This window comes from Arvicola amphibius, chromosome 1 (genome assembly GCF_903992535.2).
Source record: "Arvicola amphibius chromosome 1, mArvAmp1.2, whole genome shotgun sequence".
NCBI lineage: Eukaryota > Metazoa > Chordata > Mammalia > Rodentia > Cricetidae > Arvicola > Arvicola amphibius.
The window spans coordinates 170327733-170348209 of NC_052047.1; the positions used below are offsets into that span (position 1 = coordinate 170327733).

Consider the following 20477-nt stretch of genomic DNA (forward strand, 5'->3'; position numbering starts at 1 on the left):
CTTTTGCCTCTGTCACTTCTTGTTGCCAGCTCAGCCCACAGGCAATAAAGGGCCATTCAAGAGAGTCTTTCATCAGACCTAATGTTAAAATATAGGGGAGGCTGAACAGGACTAGTCTCTTAGCTGGTCCTTTTGGTACAGCTGGGAGTGTTTGAACCAATCACAGAAAACCTTGCATGTAACCGAGGGTCTGTCCTTTCACCAGCCACAGCACTGTCCCTTTAGTACCGGCCACAGCAGTCCTTTGTCAGACCACCAAGGGAAGTGTTTGCTCTGGCCTGGTGGGGATGGTTGCACGATCATCCTCAGTGCACCAGGGCTTATGATAGGAAAAGTCCAGCACAGCCTTCTGAAATAGTGCTGGCTGAGACCACACGTCAAGAGCTGGAACAAGTAGCTGTGTAGTTTTCTTAAGGAATCCATGGAGTGCTCAGCATGGCCAGTGTTGGCCAAGGGTAGTTCAGATGGTTGTTTGTCTGACTTTTTGTTAAAGGCAGCCAGGGCAGGAAGAGAAAGTCTAACGGCTGCCAATTAGGAAGTCAGATTGCCCTATTCTCCAATATGTACTCATTTACAGGAAAAGGAGTGTGAGAGGAAAAGCGTATGGTAAGAACTCAAAGGCCTTATCCTTGACACAGCTAGTGAGTTTAACAGTGCTTAACATATTCTCAGTACCTCAGAGGTGGGTGGCCTCTCATCTGCCTTGAGTGATTAATTCTAACATATTTGTGAAACTAAATTTTCCTTTTAATGTTCTACTTATTATACTGTAGACAGAGAAGATAACTTTGGATGATTTTAACTTTATGGATTTATTGATGGTAGTTTTGAGACTGTATAAACGCGAAGGGTATTTCACATGCACTTAAAGACGTGTGTTCTGTGTGGGCACAGCTTTTTCTATGTCTGCTCCAGCTAGTTGATCTGTAGTGTCATTTAAGGTCTTCCTTTTTGTTCTTCGTAGCTATCCTGTCCATTAGTGAGAAGAGTATATTGAATTTGCCAACTACCATTATTGAGTTGTCTATTTTCCCCTTTACATCTGGCCTCCAAACATGCAGGCAAGCACATCCATGCACCCAAACATACATGTAAAAACCCACCAAAAGCATACTGCACACAGTCTTACAGATCAGTGAATATGAATTAGCTTTTTGCATTTTGTGTAAGTGCCCTGTCTGAAAAAAACATGGCATTGTCTTATTCTTCAACATCTCATAATGTAAGAATAGTGATTAAAATCGTATTCAGATGTTTACATTTAAAACCAGTGCTAGTTTTTAAGTTAAGGTTCTCTTCTCAGTGTTTTTCTGTGTAAAATGTCAGGTGTTTTATGGCCTCTTCTGGGACAGCTTCACCTCCTGTTTGGCCATGTGTGCCCTGAACTCTAAGTTCACAGAACATGGTTAGCGGATGAAGGAGGCATGCACTTTCTCTCATGAGCCATATGGATTCAGAGGTGTGTGTTGTGGCTCATTCGAATTTGAATATTGGAGTTCAAATTCAAATATTGATATTTGAATTTCCAACTTTAAAGCATTTCTTAATCTAAAATCAACACTCAAAATAGTTTTTTTGCGTAACAACTTTGTCAGAGTATTTGAATGGCATTATTTCCTGCTCCATTGTGCCCTTGTGCTAGTTTATATAGTTTATTGTAGCTTAAAGTTCATTTACAGAGCGAACCCTTTCCCTCCTCTTAGCTGTAAAGTTTTCCTAATCCCCACACCAACTCTCCCATTTTTACGCAGGATTTTTTTCTTTTTTTTTTTTTTTTTTTTTTTGGTTTTTCGAGACAGGGTTTCTCTGCAGCTTTTTTAGAGCCTGTCCTGGAACTAGCTCTTGTAGACCAGGCTGGCCTCGAACTCACAGAGATCCGCCTGCCTCTGCCTCCCAAGTGCTGGGATTAAAGGCGTGCGCCACCACCGCCCGGCTACGCAGGATTTTTTATTTAATGAATCCCTTTTGGTTTTGTTTTAAAGATAGGATCTTACCAGGTAGCTCTGACTGGTCTGGAACTTGGTCTGTAAACCAAGATGGCTTTGCTTGCAGAGATCTGTCTGCCTCTACCTCCTCAGTGCTGGGATTTAAAGATGCATACCACCATACCAGGCCTTAAGGAATCCTTTTAAACAACACGGTTTCTTCTGCTTTGTTTGTCTCTTAGTCCCATCCTGGTAAGCAGGGAAATAATCTCTTGTGAATGTTCAGAGTTTTTTATGTTGTTACATACTACTTATATATTCTGTACAACTTTAGGATTTTTGTTTGTTTGTTTCTGGTTTTGTGAGACAAGGTTTCTCTGTAGCTTTGAGGCCTGTCCTGGAACTAACTCTTGTAGACCAGGCTGGCTTTGAACTCACAGAGAGATCCACCAGCCTCAGCTTCCCGAGCCGTGCGCCACCACCGCCCGGCTCACAACTTTAGGATTTTGAGGTAATTTTAGGAAATTGATACTCTAATGTGCACCTTGTTTTTCCTTAAAAAAAATTGAGAAAAAGCTACTTAGCCAGTGAATTTTATTTCCATTGTTGTGTCGAACTTCATAACAGTCCAAAGCATGGACCATAGGTTTCCTTCTGCCTACAATTTCTGTCTTAACTTTGTTACTACCATGCTGCTCCTTTAAGAGTACCACAGGAGAAAGTTCTAGGTTGCAGTGTTTTAAACATTTTATAAATTCCTTAAATTAGGACTCCTTTCTCAAAAGCTATACCAGTTTGTATTTCCAGCAAAATGGTAACAGCTACAATTCACAGTGCTGCTCACCGCAGAAGTCTCGATTTTGCCGAAGGTGTAAAGTGCTGGCACGTAGGATTCATTCGTGTTTCCATCAACATTAGGAATTGCCTCTTGTTGGTCATGTGAATTTGCTTGACTAGGAATAATTAATGTATTCATTTTTTAAATCATGAGTAGTTCAAGTAATATTTTATGTATAAGAATAAAGTATAAACCAGTGTACTTTTAGAATTTATTATTTTGCCATTTTACTTTAGATTCCTATAATGATATTTTAATATATTACATTAATACAATTTTCTTTGTTTCCTTTACTTGTTTTTTATTTTGTTTGTTTTTTGAGACAGGGTTTCTCTATGTCACCCTGGCTGGCCTAGAACTTATAGATCCACCTGTATCTGCTGGGTTTTAAAGGCATATGCCACCATTGCCTAGCTGATAGAATTTTCTAATTTAGCTTTATCTGGAATCTTGTGATAAATGAACAGTGAACTTTGTTGTGATTTTTTGACGAGATATTTATAGATTAGGTTTGTTAGTACTCTGCTGAGAGTATGACCTCTCAGCAGGTCAGAGAAACTGGAGAAGGAGGTGTGGCGTCGGCGAAACTGCACATACAAAGGAGACTTACTGTTCATTTTATCATTCTTTCTGCTGCTTGTTCTGTTTCTTTATTTTTTCTTTATCCCTTTTATACCACCTAAGACAGAGATTTCTATGCAAGAAAAGATTACCTCACAATTACAGGTTACGTATTTTCCAAGAACAAATTAAAATCTTTACCTAAGAAGAAATCACATTAAGAGTTTCTCCTTAGAAGCCTACAAGTAGTTAAACATTTTTCTTTGTATTAATTTTCCCACCATGACATTTTTATTCTTTTATAATTGATTAACACAGTTTTAAGCAAGCCAAGGATATTGCAGCCGGTTTCTTTGTACTGGCAGGCAACTGTTCTTGTGGTTTCAGTGTAGCAGATTCCTGCTCTATTTCTATTCTACAGAATTTTATAAACAAGTAGTCAGCTAACCATCTATTTTTCTTTACACACAATTGAGTCATTTAATTTTCTTTCACAGTTTTGTTTTTTCCAATGTGCATACCAAAACCTGTGATTAATTCTGCAAGCTGCTTGACCAAGGGCCCAGGCCTAACCGTGGGTGTGATTGCTCTTTGATCACCAGTCTGTTTTCCCACAGGTGATGCTGTTGTTTGCTGTTTATCTTTACTCTTTGAGGTCCTGCCACCAGCTTCCAAATAAGTCATATGGAGACTAATTCTTACTTATTAAATGCCTTGTCTTAGCTTGACTTGTTTCTTGCCAGCTTTTCTTAACTTTAAAGTATCCTTAATACCTTTTGCCTCTGGGCATTTTCTTTCTTCTGTATTTCTTACTTTCACTCTTTCTCCGTGGCTCCCTGTGTCCTTCTCTCCTTGGTCTTTTACTCCTCTTCCTCGTTTCTCCTTCTATTTATACTCTCTGTCTGCCAGTCCTGACTATCCTTGCTCTTTCCTCACTATTGGCCGTTCAGCTCTTTATTAGACCATCAGGTGTTTTAGACAAGTAAAGAATCACAGCTTCACAGAGTTAAACAAATGGCAGCATAAACAAAAGTCACACATGTTAAAACAATACTCCCCAACAGTAGAATTCCTGGGTCTGTAATGCATGAAACTTCCTTGTTCTTATTTTTCATCTTGTGCAAATATCATATCTAACAAAGGAGAAAGTAACTTTTTACCTGTTTTTGTCTTTTTTTGTGTATCTTGTTGGAGCAATTGGCAGAATAACCTAACACCATTTCCCTAATCATCTTTACTACCTGTATCTTTTAGGCTGACCCAGAAAGTTCAGTTGAATCATTGGTTTTCATCTAAGATCTTATAAAAAATCATCTTCATTGTGATCTGCAAGTAAATTGCCCAGTGAGGAGTGGGATCTTCCCAGGAAACAGTCACAATATCCTAGGTACAGTGGGATCCTTTCACATAGGAATCAGACCGTGCCACGTAGAGCAGGAACACGACTGTTTAAGCAGGAGGAAGCGCAGCAGAAGCAAGGTGACATTCTGGAGACAGTCTCCCCAGGGCCTAGTCTCTCCAGGGTTCGCTCACCTATAGCTTTGCTGTTAGCTGAATTGAACTCCATAAGCTCCATTGCTGACTACATCTCCTCTGATATGGCCCCCGACAGTACTGCCAAACTATCACTTTAATATGTCTATCTGTAAGCATAATCTAAACGTAAAACGTGCCACTTCTCTGTCGTACCGGATGGCATTGCTTTTGATTTTACGTTGCACTTACATGTAACTTTTGAGCGGGATTTGTTTTCTTTCTTTCCCTAATTTTCTTTTTATTCTCATCCACCTTTATTTTCCATTGAAAAATGTATGTGGGGCTGGAGAGATGGCTCAGTTATTAAGAACACTGACTGCTCTTCCAGAAGACCCGGGTTCAACTCCCAGGACCCACATGCATCTCACAACTGTCTGCAGCTCCAGTTCCAGAGGTTCTAATCCCTCATACATACACATGCAGGAAAACACCAATGCTCAGAAAATAAAAATAAATAAAAAAGAAAATTAGGTAGATTATATATCTTTAGTATTTAATTTTTTGTTTATTTAATATTTTTACATCTTTTTAAGAGTTACAATTTTCTGCAAATTACGCATCTTTTCAAATTTATTAGTGTAATGTTCATCTAACACTGTCTTGTGATTAGATTTTAATTATGCTGTTTATAAATTGCTTGTGCCTATTTTTATTCTTCGTCAGATTGACAATGGCTTGTTAATTTTGTTAATCATTAAAGAAAATAAACATCTGTTATTTTTATTTAATCTGCTTTATTAACTTTCACTTTTAAGGTGTGTGTGTGTGTGTGTGTGTGTGTGTGTGTGTAGGCGTGCTCACGCACTCGCGTGTGTACTTATGTTTGCAGGTGCTTGAGAGGGTCAGAGACATCAGATCTTGCTGGAGCTAGAGTTAAGGTGGTTTTGAGCTGCCCAGTGTGAGTGCTGGCACGTATCTTGGGTCCTTTGCAAGCACGGTATGCACTCATCCTCCTCATCGTCAACATTGGGTTTCGAGACAGAGTTTCTCTGTGTATTCCTGGCTGTCCAAGAACTCACTTTGTAGATCAGACTGGCCTTGAACTAAGACATCCACCTGCCTCTGCCCCCCCAAGTGCTGGGATTAAAGTGTGCACCGCCACCACCACCTACAGTATATACTCTCAACTGATGAACTGTCTCTCTAGCTTTCCTTCAGCCTTTTGTGTTCTTAACAAATCTGCCCCCTAGTGTTTTTTACTTTTCTGATGCACTCATCCTAGACATGCTTCTGTCATTGAGCTATGGCACTACTTTGTACACTATCTGAAAAGGAGATGGCAGCAGGCTTAAAAGGGGCTCAAGGTTAGCTTCAGCTCATGAGGACTACATGAGGCTCTGATGAAAAAAGAAAAAAAGGCAGAAAAAGTATTTGGGTCTGGTGAGATGGTTCAGTTGTCATTTAACTTTATTGGGCCCAGTGAGATGGCTCAGTTGGCTTTTAATATTTTTGTAAGCTTAAATAGTGCAATAGATATAATTATTATCATATTGTATAACCCTTTTTATTTTAATATAAAAATGTTTTATTCCTTTAAAAGTATCCAGTGGCTTGTTATTATCTCAGTGTTTGATAATCACTATCAATGAAAACATACACATGTTCATATTCATACAATGTATTTTTTCCAGGAGGAACTTGGAAACTCTTTAGAAGACAATTAAAAGTTGAATAAAGTATATATATTTTTTAATCTCCATGCAATATAGTGAAAGAGGTATTTGATTTAAAAATTAGTTTTAAGGTGTTTTCCCACAGTAGCTCACCTGCTACTGAAGTTCCTGCCGACTGAGAGCTGTCGCCAAGCCTCCATGACAGATTATGTGTTATGTGAATGCTGTTAGCTATCTGCGGTCAGTCCCTTATGCTTCAGTTCTGTGTGTCACATCATGACAGATTACGCGTGTTATGTAAATGTTATCAGTCCCTTTTTGCTTCATTTCTAGGCATTACACCTGTGTATCATAATATGTTTGCTTTAATGAGTGAGACAGAAAGAGTCTGGTACCCGCCCAACCATGTCTTCCACATAGATGAGTCAACCAGGCATAATATACTCTACAGAATAAGGTACTTTATTATAGTAAGTGATTTGTATGTTAATAAAAAGTCAAAATGGGAGAAATTGTTAGCTATGTAATGTGATAGCTATGATGTTCTCTTCTGTTGGGATGCCATTTTATTACTTGATTATAATTAAAGATAAAAAAGAACAGATTGTGTTTGGAATATTGCTAGTTTCCCAGGAAAGGTAATGTGTGTGCAATAAAATACAAACTTACATCTCTTCTTTACAAGTAAGTTTTTAAAGTTCAAAGTTTTTTGTTTGTAAGATAATTTATTTAGTGTTTTATGGCAATGTGCAATATCAATGTTCAGAAAAGTAAATATCCAGATTTTTCTATATAAAAAGGGGTAACAGAAATAAATTTGATCTTACACACAGCTACAGTTCTTTAAGTACTTACATGTTACTTAATTTTCTTATGACTTAATGAAATATTAAGAAGTTCCTGTAAAATATAAAGAATCTGATACATATTACTCATCCTTAGTCTTATAGCTTGTGAAAAGCGTCAGAGTTCAAACTCAGACCTCGTTTGCTTCACGAACTGTTTTCTGACTGTTACCTTGCATGCCCCTCATTAAAGAGATAATATAAGTCAAACCCAGGCTGCATGTGAGGCGGTGTAGCAACATCATTAGTACTTGATTAACTCTTGATAAATGAGTTCATAAGTTCTTAATAAATTTTCATATTTTATTACTTATTTTCTTCTCCTGTATAAAATAGTGAGCACAGAGCAGTGGCGTGGGCTGCTCTTTCCAGAGGACCCAGATTCCATTTACAGCACCCACATGGCAGCTCACAATGTCTGTAACTCCAGTTCCAGGGGATCTCATGCCCTCTTCTGGCCCATACACAAAATAAATATTAATAAGTCATTAAAAAGAAAAAAAGAAAAAAAGCAGTGGTACTCTTACATACAAGTGGCCAGTTGTAACAGAATAACAAAGCTTTTATAAAATAATTTTAAAGCTTTAACTTTAGAATACTCTAAATGAGAAAAAATAAGAAACAATATGGGTATCATAGTTTGCTTTCCCAGTGCTATGATATATACACCATGACCAAAAGAAACCTGGGTAAAGGGTTTATTTCGTCCTACAGCTTACAGTCCATCATGAAAGGAAGTAAGGGAAGAAACTCAAAGGAGGAACCTGAAGTCAGGAACTGATGCAGAGGTCATGGAGAAAGTCTCCTTACTGGCTTGATTCCCTTTGGCTTGGTCAGCTATGTTTTTTAGACAACCTAGGCCCCACCTGCCCAAGGGTGGTACCATCCACAGTGGGCTGAGCCCTCTCACATCAATCATTAATCAGAAATTATTTAACTACAAACCAATCTTATGGAGGCAATTCCTTAATTGACATTTCCTTTCCCGGATGACTAGCTTGTGTCAAGTTGACAAAAACAAAAAAACAAAAACATAACCACGGTAAATTAATTAGACACTTAACTTGAAAAATATGGAGAATGAGACTATAACCATTCTTCAGTATCCATGGTGCACTGAACCATCTTGGATATCAAAATTTATGTATGTTCAAGGCAAAGGACTTGAGTAAACATTTCAAATAGACAGTAGGTGTTTGAAAAGATATTCAACATCATTAGCCCCTTGAGAAATGTAAATAGAATACACAGTGTTTTAACAATTTATCCACTAAGATGGCAAAAGCAGAAAGGGCACAAAATAATAAATGTTGGAAATTATTTGTACTAATTAGAATGCTCCTCTAGTGTTGGCCAGAATAGGAAATGGTGTTGTCACTTTGGAAAAAGATTGGCCATTTCCCCTACAGATAATACAGAGTTACTAACATGCACCTACAAAAACACTGTTCACAGAGTGTTAGTTACATTACCATAAAACAGGAACAACTTAAATACTTTTCAAGTGATGAAGGGATAAATAAAATATGATAAATTACACAATCCAGTATTAAGTCATTCAAAGAAAGTAATGAAGTACCTATATGCTATAAAATGGATGAAACTTAAAAATATTACACTAAGTAAATTAAGTCAGATTAAAAAAGACAACATATCAAATCATTATTTTGAATATAAAATGAGTAGAATAGAATTTGTATAAAAGGTATCTTAGATGTTATTGCTAATGGCTGTGGAGATATAATCAAAACATAAAATTAAATTGTGGTGATGTTGGTACTACATTGAATACTACAAATAACTAGGCACTTTAAATGGCCAAGCTTTATATAGATGAATCACATCTCAAGGCTTTTACTTTCTTTTTTATATATTTTATTTATTATTTCATGTGCATTAGTGTTTTGCCTGCATGCATGTCTATGTGAGAGTGTCAGACTTAGGAGTTATAGAGAGTTGTGAGCTGTCATGTGGGTGCTGGGATTTGAACCCAGAACTTTTGGAAGAGCAATCAGTGTTCTTAACTGCTGAGCCATCTCTCCAGATCCTCCAGAGCTTCCTTTCAAAGTAAACATCTTTCTTTGAAGGAAAAATTTTAATATTCAGTTGCCTAAAAGAAGGACAAATTGTTTACACAGAAAATTGCATTTTCGGATGTGTCTATTAATGTTACTGAACTTCAGTTTTTGCTGATTTTTATGTCTATATTTCTCTTGCTTCCTTTAATTGCTGCTGCTTCTATATTATTGTATATTGCACCAAAGTAGGCTGTATGTTGGTTTTATAGTTACTGTGTTTCATTTGCTGCTGCTCCTGTTGATTGGTGTTTTGTTTGTTCATGGAAGCAGTATTATTCGAGGTTACCCAGGTGCTCTTCTTGCCTTAGCTTCCTGGGATTACAGATGTGCTCCACCGTGCTTCACTGTGTTTCCTGTATTTTCTGCTTACTTTATTCTCATGCTGTTGTTCAGAAATCCTTGTGCTCACAACCTGTATACAACACTGCTATTTGTGGTTTTTAACAGTGTATTAAAAACTTAGAATGTTGAGGGTAGGTAAATGCCTGTGGTTAGTGCTTGAACTCTGGAAGCTGACAGAATGTTTCGATTGTCTTACAGATTCTACTTTCCTCACTGGTATTGCAGTGGCAGCAATAGAACCTATAGATACGGAGTATCTCGTGGGGCTGAAGCTCCTCTTCTTGATGACTTTGTCATGTCTTACCTTTTTGCTCAGGTATAATTATATTAATCTTTTTTGTGTATTAATGTGGAAATACCTTCCTGTGTAGTATATCTTAAGTAGGGTAAGTGTCACGTGGGAAGACTATAATTCTAATATGCTCCATGTATAGAGAGATAAACGGGTATTTTATTTAATAATAATTTTTGATTTCATTATTTATAAATATATTTTATAATGATTTCTTAAGTTGACTCCCTTGGAATAACTTTCTTTTTCTTTTAAGATTTAAGTCATTTTAAGGATTTTGGGAAAAAATGTAGAATAAATTTGACAACATGATTCATATGGTCATTATTAGATGGTAAAATTTCTTTAGAGCTTTTAAAAAATAGTTTCAGGTTTAAATAGTAGGCAGTAAAATGTAACAGGAGAAAGTAACATGCTGGGTGATAGTGGCACACATCTTTAATCCCAGCACTCAGGAGGCAGGGCAGGCAGATCTCAGTGAACTTGAGGCCAGCCTGTTCTACAGAATGAGTTCCAGGACAGCCAGAGCTGTTACACAGAGAAACCAAGTTTTGAAAAATCAAAAAGGATAGAAAGAAAGGGAGCTGTCATAGTTGGTAGGCTCTTCTAGTTGAGAAGATGTCCACATGTTGATTCTTAGAGAGTGAGTTTAGCTATCTGTCAGTCAGTACTCTAACTGTATACACTCTTGTAATGTGATTTGAACATTTCATAATGGCATTTTCTATTACTATTACCTTAAATTCAACAGCAGTTGAAATATTTTCTTGTCTCTCTCTCTCTCTCTCTCTCTCTCTCTCTCTCTCTCTCTCTCTCTCTCTCTCTCTCTCTCTCTTTCTTTCTTTCATTTTGGTTTTTCGAGACAGTGTTTCTCTGTGGCTTTGGAGCCTGTCCTGGAACTAGCTCTTGTAGACCAGGCTGGCCTTGAACTCACAGAGATCCGCCTGCCTCTGCCTCCTGAGTGCTGGGATTAAAGACGTGCTCCACTGCTGCCTGGCTTGAAATATTTTCTTATTAAGTCACTTTATTTTCCTGGGTTGCTAGAATAGCATGAACAGAAGTTAAAGAAAGCAGAGAAGTGGTGTCTAGTTCCTTTAGTCTGTTCCCAGTGTGTCAGGCTAAGGACTTCCAGTGAGACTTGATAGCAACAGAGCAAAGAGCACAGCTTCATGGCTCCCATTTCCAGTCTTGTAAAATCTGTTAAGGCTATAAACAAAAAACTGAAAAATAATTCTCTTTGTGGATGTGGGATCATCAAGTTTTTTTTCGTCATGGTAAAAATGTATATAACACAATTTTTAAAGCGTGCTGTTTTTAGTTCAGATCATTAATCACATTCACTACCTCCCAACCATAACTACCATCCCAGAACAGAGTTCATCTTCATACCCTTAAATGATAATCTCCACTTCTCCCCCCCCCCAACAGTTCACCATTCCTGTGGGGTCAAAAGGTTTGTTCATCTTAGTACTTGTGTATACAGATGGCATTATACAGTATTTGCCTTGTTTGTGTGTCTGGCTTATTTTACTTAGCACAGTATTTTCAAGGTTGGCATTCCACTGTGGTGGCAGCTTTTTTATTTGTCTGGCCAATGCAGGTACAGAATTTCTTGGGTAAAATGCAGTTTTTCAAAAGGGGGAAGAACTTTTACATTAATGAATTTGATGAAATATAATTTTGGTAGGCACATAATGTGATTTTAAATAATGCTGGCTTAAGTCGTTTTGACATTTGAAAGTGATTTGTAACTTTTTTCCAATGGTTATTTGTTGGTTAATTCATTAGTAGTTATTCCCACTAGTTTTCCATAAATTTATTTTCTTTTGGTTATGATTGTCACAGAATTTCCTGATGAGCAGAACTTAGTTACCTATTGGTTTTATGTGGTAACAGAACAAGCACATGCTCTTACAGAGTAAATAGTTAGTTCTTCACAGACATTAGTTAAGGAGAATAACTTGCCAGTTTCAAGTGTAAGGAAATATGTTTAAAATTGAGCAAAAATAGGACTGGTGAGATGGCTCTGTTTGGAAAGGCACTTGCTGCCAAGTTGATGATCTGAATTTGATCCTCAGTTCTCCATGGGGGAAGGTGGGAGCCAGTCCTGAAAGCTTTTATCTGCCCTGCACACGCATGTCTCAGCACTCGGACATGCGTTCATTCTTCATCTTCCCCTGCTTCCTTCTCCTCCATGTGTGTACATATGCATGTAGAGATCTGATCTTCTCAGTCATTTTCACCCTCTACCTTGAGGTGTGTGTCTATCATTGCATCTGGAACTTGCCAGTTGGCTAGAATGGCTGCTGTTGGGCTCCAGAGATGATCCTTCTCTTTCTGCTCGGCACGAGCGTGAGGGCAGGTGCCCCTGCACTTGGCTTTCCATGTGGGTCCTGGGCTTGTACAGCAGGCACTTACGGCGCCCAGTCATCTTCCACCCTCTTAGCTTTCTCATTTCTTTACTTCTTATATGTTGACTTGTAATGTCATCATTTCTTGTAGCAGATCTTTGTTGTCATCTGTCTGAGCCGCATATTCTGAGTACAGCTTATTTTCTTCGGGCACATCTACTGTTTTTACTCTCCTAGCAGGGAAAGAGACGTGGTGAGACAAGTGCTTTGGAAAATGAAACTAATTAAGACAAAAAATTTCCACTGCCTCTAGTATCAAGTCATTCAAGCCTGGTCCCAGGCAAACTACTCGTTCAAATCTTTCTTTCTTTCTTTCTTTCTTTCTTTCTTTCTTTCTTTCTTTCTTTCTTTCTTTCTTTCTTTCTTTCTCTTTTTTTAGATTTATTTATTTATTATGTACACAGTGTTCAGCCTCCATGCCTGTAGGCCAGAAGAGGGCACCAGATCTCATTTCAGATGATTGTGAGCCATCATGTGGTTGCTGGGAATTGAACTCAGGACCTCTGGGAAAAGCAGGCAATGCTCTTAACCGCTGAGCCATCTCTCTAGTCCCTTGTTTAAATTTCTGAGTGTCCCCTGTGCTTTCTTTTTGTCTCATTCTTTCTATGACTTTGTTCTGGTTTTTGTTCATAACAATGTCTTTATCATTTTAAAGAAAATCACTTGAAGTTTTAGTTATTCCACAAAACTACTAATTAATTATACTAACCATATACAATATTAACTGTCTCTAAGGTTCCTAAAGTAGGTTGTTCATATTATATCACCTGGCATTGTAATGATCTGCTTTTCAGGAAAATTTTGGTTTTTTTTCTTTTGATGGCTTGAGACCAAATGCTTTATATTCCACAAAAACTCTAGTACAATGTCTTCAGGATGAATTAATATCAGTGTACATTTGATTAATATATTTATTTTAGTTTAGGTATTTTTATGTTCTTGAGGTAAAACTTTAAAATATAAACTGAGATAGGCTGTGAACCCAACTTAAGTCAGTTTCTGTTTGTACATGAACCTTTCCCAATATTTTGTGGTGAAATGATTTACCATAAATAAAAGTAGAAGTTGATTTATGACTAAATGCATATTTTAGAAGTTAATTTATAGGATATAACATAATTAAATGTGATAGTGAAACTTGAGACACTTCCTTACCATTTTTTTCAGTGGCGGCATGATTTTGTGCATGGGTGGATAAAAGTGCCTGTGACCCACGAAACTCAGGAAGAGTGTCTTGGAATGGCAGTGCTAGACATGATGAGAATAGCCAAAGAAAATGACCAGACTCCACTGGCTGTCTATAACTCTATCAGGTAGTTTTCTTTTTTATATTCATACATAACAAGTGTAACGTCTTAGATATTTTATATAATTTACTTGTATTTTCAGTGTTTACCCATACATTTTGGGTACATAATAAGAAATAGTGAGGCTTGGCCAGGGCTCAGTGGGTAGAAGTACTTACTGCACAACCACAGCTACCTGAGTGCACATCTCCAGAGCCACGTGATGTTCTGATGTGACGATGCGCATCTGTAACTGCAGTGTTGGGCAGGTGGAGACAGATCTCAGGGCTGCAGTCAACACAGTGAGACAGGTCCAGGTTCAGTAAGGGACCATGTCTCCTAAAATAAGGTAGATGCGGTAGAGAGATGGCTTTCGGGTAAAGATGCTTGCCACACCAGGCTGGTGACCTGAGTTTGATCCTGAAGCCCACATAAAGGTAGAAGGGAAAAAACTGACTCCACAGAGCTGTCCTCTGACCTCCAAGCAAGTGCTGTGGCAGCAGGCCCCCACAAAACATTCTTACCAAAGTGTGTTCGAGCAAAGATCCAAGACTATCATATTTTAACCTGGAAGCGAATAAGGTACAAACCCACAATAATGTTAAATAAAATTTTAATTAGGGCCTGGATAGATGGCTCGGCAATTACCAGCACTAGCTGCTTTTCCAGAGGACCCAGTTTGATTACTGGCACCCACATAATGGTTCACGACCAGTTGTAACCCCGGTCCAAGGGTATCTAATGCTTTCCTCTGGCCTCTGTAGGCACTGCATGAAGGTGAAGTACATGCAGGCAAAATACCAGTGCATAAGAATAATAAAATATTTTTTTAAATTGAAACTAAATGAGAGGGGAGTGATAAAGACACGCACCTTGACTTCTGATCCGTACTTGAGGATTCACACAGCAAGTGCACCAGCTCACATAGGTGTCCTCCCTGCACATACTGCGCATACTCAGAAGTTTCAATAAAAAGTGTGCAGGTGTTCTTTCCTTAGCATAGCCTCAGTAGGAAGAAATGGAGTTGTTGTACAGAATACCACAGGTATTCATTATTTGTTTTACTTGTTTTGAAAAGACTAAGTTTAGAATATTGGAAGAAATATTTGAAGGGATAATTATAAAATTAATATGTTCTATTCTAAACTCTGTTGTCACTCAGGATATTTGAGTATCAAATGAAGGGTTTTCGTATATGTATCAGATGGTGGTTACATCAGCCTGTTTCACTTGACTGTAGAACATGCTTATTGTGGGAAAAGGTAGGAATTGATCTCAGTTTTGTTTTGCGTGTGCTCGTTATTTCTAGCTACAAAACATTCTTACCAAAGTGTGTTCGAGCAAAGATCCAAGACTATCATATTTTAACCCGGAAGCGAATAAGGTACAGATTTCGCAGATTCATTCAGCAGTTCAGTCAATGCAAAGCCACTGCCAGAAACCTGAAACTTAAGTATCTTATAAACTTGGAAACCCTACAGTCTGCCTTCTACACAGAGCAATTTGAAGTAAAAGAATCTGCAAGAGGTCCTTCAGGTGAGGAGATTTTTGCAACCATTATAATAACTGGAAACGGTGGAATTCAGTGGTCAAGAGGGAGACATAAAGAAAGTGAGACACTGGCAGAACAGGTAATCCTTAATGATACGTTCTTGTTCTTTTATGTTAAGTACAATGGCTGTAAGCAAACTAAATTTAATTATTTGAATATATACTTGATTTTTTTCTGCTGATAAAAATTTTATTTGTGTAAAGTCATCAAAGTTGTAACTAGTTCTTAAATGTTTTATTTAATTTTGTGACAAAATAATTAGTAATGACTTTATTACAGTTTCTGAAAAGGATTGAATTGTCTAAGTGATTTTAAGTTAACTTTGTTTCCTTTGTTCTTTCACTATCATTGACATTTAAGCACAATCATAAAGCTAAATGAAAACTTTAACTGATTTTGATAATATAATTAGTCTTATATTTTCTTTGCAACATTTAAGTTTTTCGTGTGTTCAGTCATATATATTGTTTGAGAGATTTAGTATTATCATATTTTTTTAACCACAGTTGATAATTCTCCAGTTTTCTGACAGTTTTTCTTTTTACTATTAAGTGGGTAAAGTTCTATATCACATGAAGTTCCTGTCATACTTTAATGTTCTCATTTTTAAGTCAAAGCAAGATAAACAGTTGTAGAATTCAGTTTTTAGGGCATGTAATCACATTTAATGTCTATACAGTGCTATCAGATCTCTAAAGAATTGTATTTCACCTTTTAATCCTTGTTTGAAATGGCACTGTAACTGTTTAAATGCTCTTGATTGCAGGATTTACAGTTATATTGTGATTTTCCTGATATTATTGATGTCAGTATTAAGCAAGCAAACCAAGAATGCTCAAATGAAAGTAGAATTGTAACTGTCCATAAACAAGATGGTAAAATTTTGGTAAGTTTGTATTATGCATAAGAAGTGGTTACATTTTAGAATTTTTCAGAAGTATTTTAGAGCTACTTATGTATTCTAGTTATAGTATGATGAAAAAATACCAGCCCAGCAAACATCTTATTTTGTGCAGATTTTTGTATGTATATCAACAGTCTTATTACAAATATTTATGAATACTATAATAGAAAGACCCAGTTACTTATTATCTTTTGCCAGTTCTGGGTTGCACTTAATTCCCTTGTATTCAGACTTCCGCAGTCTGTGAAATTAGGTGAGAGGCGGGAGGCAGGTTGAAACCTTCCTATTACTTTTGGAATCATCATTTTCTTATGTTGAATCTGTTGATGTTTTGAATACCATATTTGTCTTGTTTTCTTTTATATCTATCACCTGTAGTACCTGCTGGCATTATCCTTGAGATTGTGGCAATTTAGAAATTTATTTAGGATTTTTGTTGTTTTATTTTGTTTTTATTTTTTCTGAGATAGGGTCTTACTATGTAGTTTTGGCTGTTCTGGAGCTTATAGAGATCCAACTGCCTCTGCCTCCCAAGTGCTGAAATTAAAGGTGTGAGCCACTGTGCCCAGTTAGGATATATATTTATATTTATATGATTTTGAATTTCCTTATCCAAGAACATAGTTCATTTTCTGTGTATTTAGAAAATATGTTGCGTTGTACAAGAATATTTTGAAACTTTTGATGATCAAGTTTTTAGTTAAGTTTAACTCAACATACTGCATTTTTCTTACTGCTATAAGTTGACCTTTATTTTTATATTATTCAATTATATTGACTATTTTGATATATGAAAATACTTTTAAAATATGTGGTTTACTATTAGGTAAAGTGTCACATTTTTGACTGATTGAATGTTCATAAATATGTACTTTAATAAAAATTACAGCATAGTTCCATATCCTAACATTTTAGTTTCTAGTATATGTATGTTAACCTGAGAAGTACATAAAAATAAATGTTCATAATTATAATTAATTTTAACCTTTATATAGATTACATTTCTAATTGAGTCTAGCAGGGTCATTGAGGATTATAGTTAAATTATAGATGTTGAGTGACTGTAACTGAGAAGATGTGTTAAGCTCATATTTGGGAGGGTCCTAAGGATCAGACGTAAGAATTTGTTAGATCAGGCTGGGTAATTGGAAGTTATAAAAGATTTGAAAAATTAGAACTTGATTTATTTTTAATGATGTAGTTTCTTTTCTAATTAGGAAATAGAGCTTAGCTCGTTAAGAGAAGCCCTGTCATTTGTGTCCTTGATTGACGGCTATTACCGACTCACTGCAGACGCGCACCATTACCTCTGTAAGGAGGTGGCCCCTCCGTCTGTGCTGGAGAACATGCACAGCAACTGCCATGGCCCCATCTCGTGAGTAATCATGTTCAAAAGGACGTTTTGGGAGCTGGCTTGGTGGGTAAGACCACTTGCTTTGCAAGCAGAAGGACCTGAGTTTGAATTCCAGGCATAGCTCTATGTGCCTGTGATTCTAACATTAAGGAGCAGAGACAGGCACAGCCTGAGAGCTTTCGGGCCAGCCAGCCAGCTGAAAGCACCTGGTTCCAGTGAGAGACTTTCTCTCATGGCAGGAAGACAGAGAATATAAAGGAAGAATTCTGTGTATACAGGAAAGCATTTGATATGTCCTGGTCTCCAGAGCGAGATGAATTTTTCTGAAGTAAATGTACAGTCCTCCTGCTCTGAAGATTCCACATTCTTGGTGTGATAAGCTGTTCATCTGAAATGGTATTTAAGAAATGGTGTCTAGGGCAGAAGCTCAGTATTCAATCATTCTCCAGCACTGAAAGCAAACAAATTAAACCATTCTCCCATAATGTTGTACTGACTTTGAGAGTCTGTGAAGGACTACAGTGCTAAATTTGGAAGTTGACATTCTTGTTGAGTAGTCAACCTCTGTTGAAGCTTAAACACAGAGTGTGCGCTATACCCATATTTCAGGGTTAGCACTGTGCAGTGGGACTCCACAGTGCTGAATAGGTTTGAATTTTATATTTACTTAGGTTTTAGTTTCTTCACTTTATACACCTACACATGGCTAAGAATTCTGTTCTAGTTTGCTTTCTGTTGCTGAGCAGAAGCAACTTGCGGAGAAAAAGGCTAATTACTTACACTTCCAGGTCATCACCTGTAGATGGATTTTTCTGCGGGCACCAGCTCACAAATGACTACGGAAACTTATTAGTAATTATGTAAGCTCAGTCTTTGCTCAGGTTTTTTTTGAACTAGTTTTAATGATTTAATTAAGCCGTATTTTAATCTACTTCCTTCCAAGAGGCTCGTACCTCTGTTCTGTGCTGCTTGCCCTGTTTTTCTTCTTCCTCCCAATTCCCAAGTGACTCTTGTTGTTTCAGCTTGGTAATAAAAACGTCAGGACAACTACTCCATGACCCACACCTTTGCAGACTTTCTTATTTTTATATAAATTACATCTTGCTTTCAAATTCTGCATCTTCAAATTTTGTGCAAATAGCAAGGTTTTTTTGTTGTTTTGTTTTTGCATATGGCAATTTTTTTTTTCAAGACAGGGTTTCTCTAACAGCTGTGATTGTCCTGGAATTCCCTTTGTAGACCAGGGTGACCTCAAACTCACAGAGATTTGCCTACCTCTGACTCCCTAGTGCTGGAATTAAAGGTGGGCGCCACCATGCCCTGCTCCTACATAACAAATTTTAAGATTAGTATTTTCAGTCACTGCAAGTTAGAGCTGATACTGTTTTAAATATAGAGAGATAATTTTTGTAGTAGTACTTCTGTGATAGAAGAGACATGAGAAATAATTTATAATGTACTGTCATCACTGTTATATGAATTTTTATGGGAGTATTTTTCTTAATTTCTAATCAGAAAGCATAACATTAAATGAACAAATTTTTGTGGTTTTACTGTGTTTGTCATGTCTTATAATATAGTTGTCCATTGAATTGGTTTGAACTCATTGCAAAATAACTCAATAATTGGTTTCTTTCCCTTGAAAAATAATTTATAAATATACATAATAGGGGAGTGTTCTGAAAACGTTTTTATTTTATTTGATTATTGTGGCCTTTTGTCATGGTTACATTGTGCATGCTGCTATTCACATTATTTCTTCTTAACTTTTAGAATGGATTTTGCCATTAGTAAACTAAAGAAGGCAGGGAACCAGACGGGACTGTATGTACTTCGGTGTAGCCCTAAGGACTTTAACAAATACTTTCTGACCTTTGCTGTTGAGGTTAGTGTGTCATATTTATTAATAGTAACATGTTGTGTGATCTGTATTTATCTATCATGAAGTAGTTCATTTTTAATACTTAGAATTATAGTTCTTGATATAGAAACTGGCACATTAATGCTCAGTATACCTTCATATACTATAAAATAATCTATAGCATTTATGTAAATATGTAAATGACATATAGTGTCTTTTTATTTAATATTGTATTTTTTATATTTGAGTATTATGTGTCAAGTGGTATTTCATTAAGTATACTTAAGTCTACTCACATAATAAAAAACCAACCAAAATATTTACCAAATCATAGAAGAAAAAAAGTGAAAAGAACATTTTCTGATGACTAGCAGTGGTTAATAGCTGGAACAGCATAGAGCAGCAGAAACATGATAGTACTTTCAGCTTGCTAATTCTAATATATGTTTTAGATGTAAGAGTGCAATGAAACCTTGCTCTTAAATGCTTATGAACTTGGATCTCATGGAAGACTGTTTACTGTCTAGTTATCTTTAAAAATATATTAGTCAGTTATGAGGTCTAAATCTTGAGAATATTTGTAGCAAAATCCAGATTTATTTTACTTTCTGAAAATACAGAAAGTAGCTGGCAGTGGTGGTGAATGCCTTTAATCCCAGCACTTGGGAGGCAGAGGTTGGTGGATCTCTGTGAGTTCAAGGCCAGCCTTATCTACAGAGCTAGTTCCAGGATAGCCAGGGCTACACAGAGAAACCTTGTAAGAGAGGAAGGAAGGAAGGAAGGGAGGAAGGAAGGAAGGAAGGAAGGAAAAAAGGTGTTGCTATTATCACTCAATTATTTTCATAAAGCAACTACCTTGTATTCAGCACACGTAGTGAAGGAACTATCTACAAAGCAGGAGGTGTATCTCGTCAGTTTACCAGTATATAAACCAGCAGGTATTAAGGATCATATGAAACAAGCCTATGTTTCAGAAACTTATCTGAAAAACAAAAATAAAAAAAAAAAAACTTATCTGGAAAACAAAAATAAAAAAAAAACTTATCTGGAAAACAAAAATTTTAAACTATACTGAAAAT

General features: G+C 36.7%; 1 protein-coding gene across 2 annotated transcripts in view; it reads left to right on the forward strand.

The window, feature by feature from the left end:
- The window catches only part of Jak2 (Janus kinase 2), a 63307-nt gene that overhangs the window by 13511 nt on the left and 29319 nt on the right, over positions 1-20477 (forward strand). The window contains exons 4-10 of one of the 2 annotated variants that reach the window (XM_038341287.1): positions 6807-6930; positions 9937-10054; positions 13609-13754; positions 15037-15358; positions 16046-16165; positions 17401-17558; positions 19311-19422. In XM_038341287.1, coding sequence (XP_038197215.1) covers positions 6807-6930; positions 9937-10054; positions 13609-13754; positions 15037-15358; positions 16046-16165; positions 17401-17558; positions 19311-19422 — 1100 coding nt within the window. Of the gene's footprint in view, positions 1-6806; positions 6931-9936; positions 10055-13608; positions 13755-15036; positions 15359-16045; positions 16166-17400; positions 17559-19310; positions 19423-20477 lie in introns of those variants that run through there. The other variant, XM_038341295.1, reaches the window with a different exon arrangement.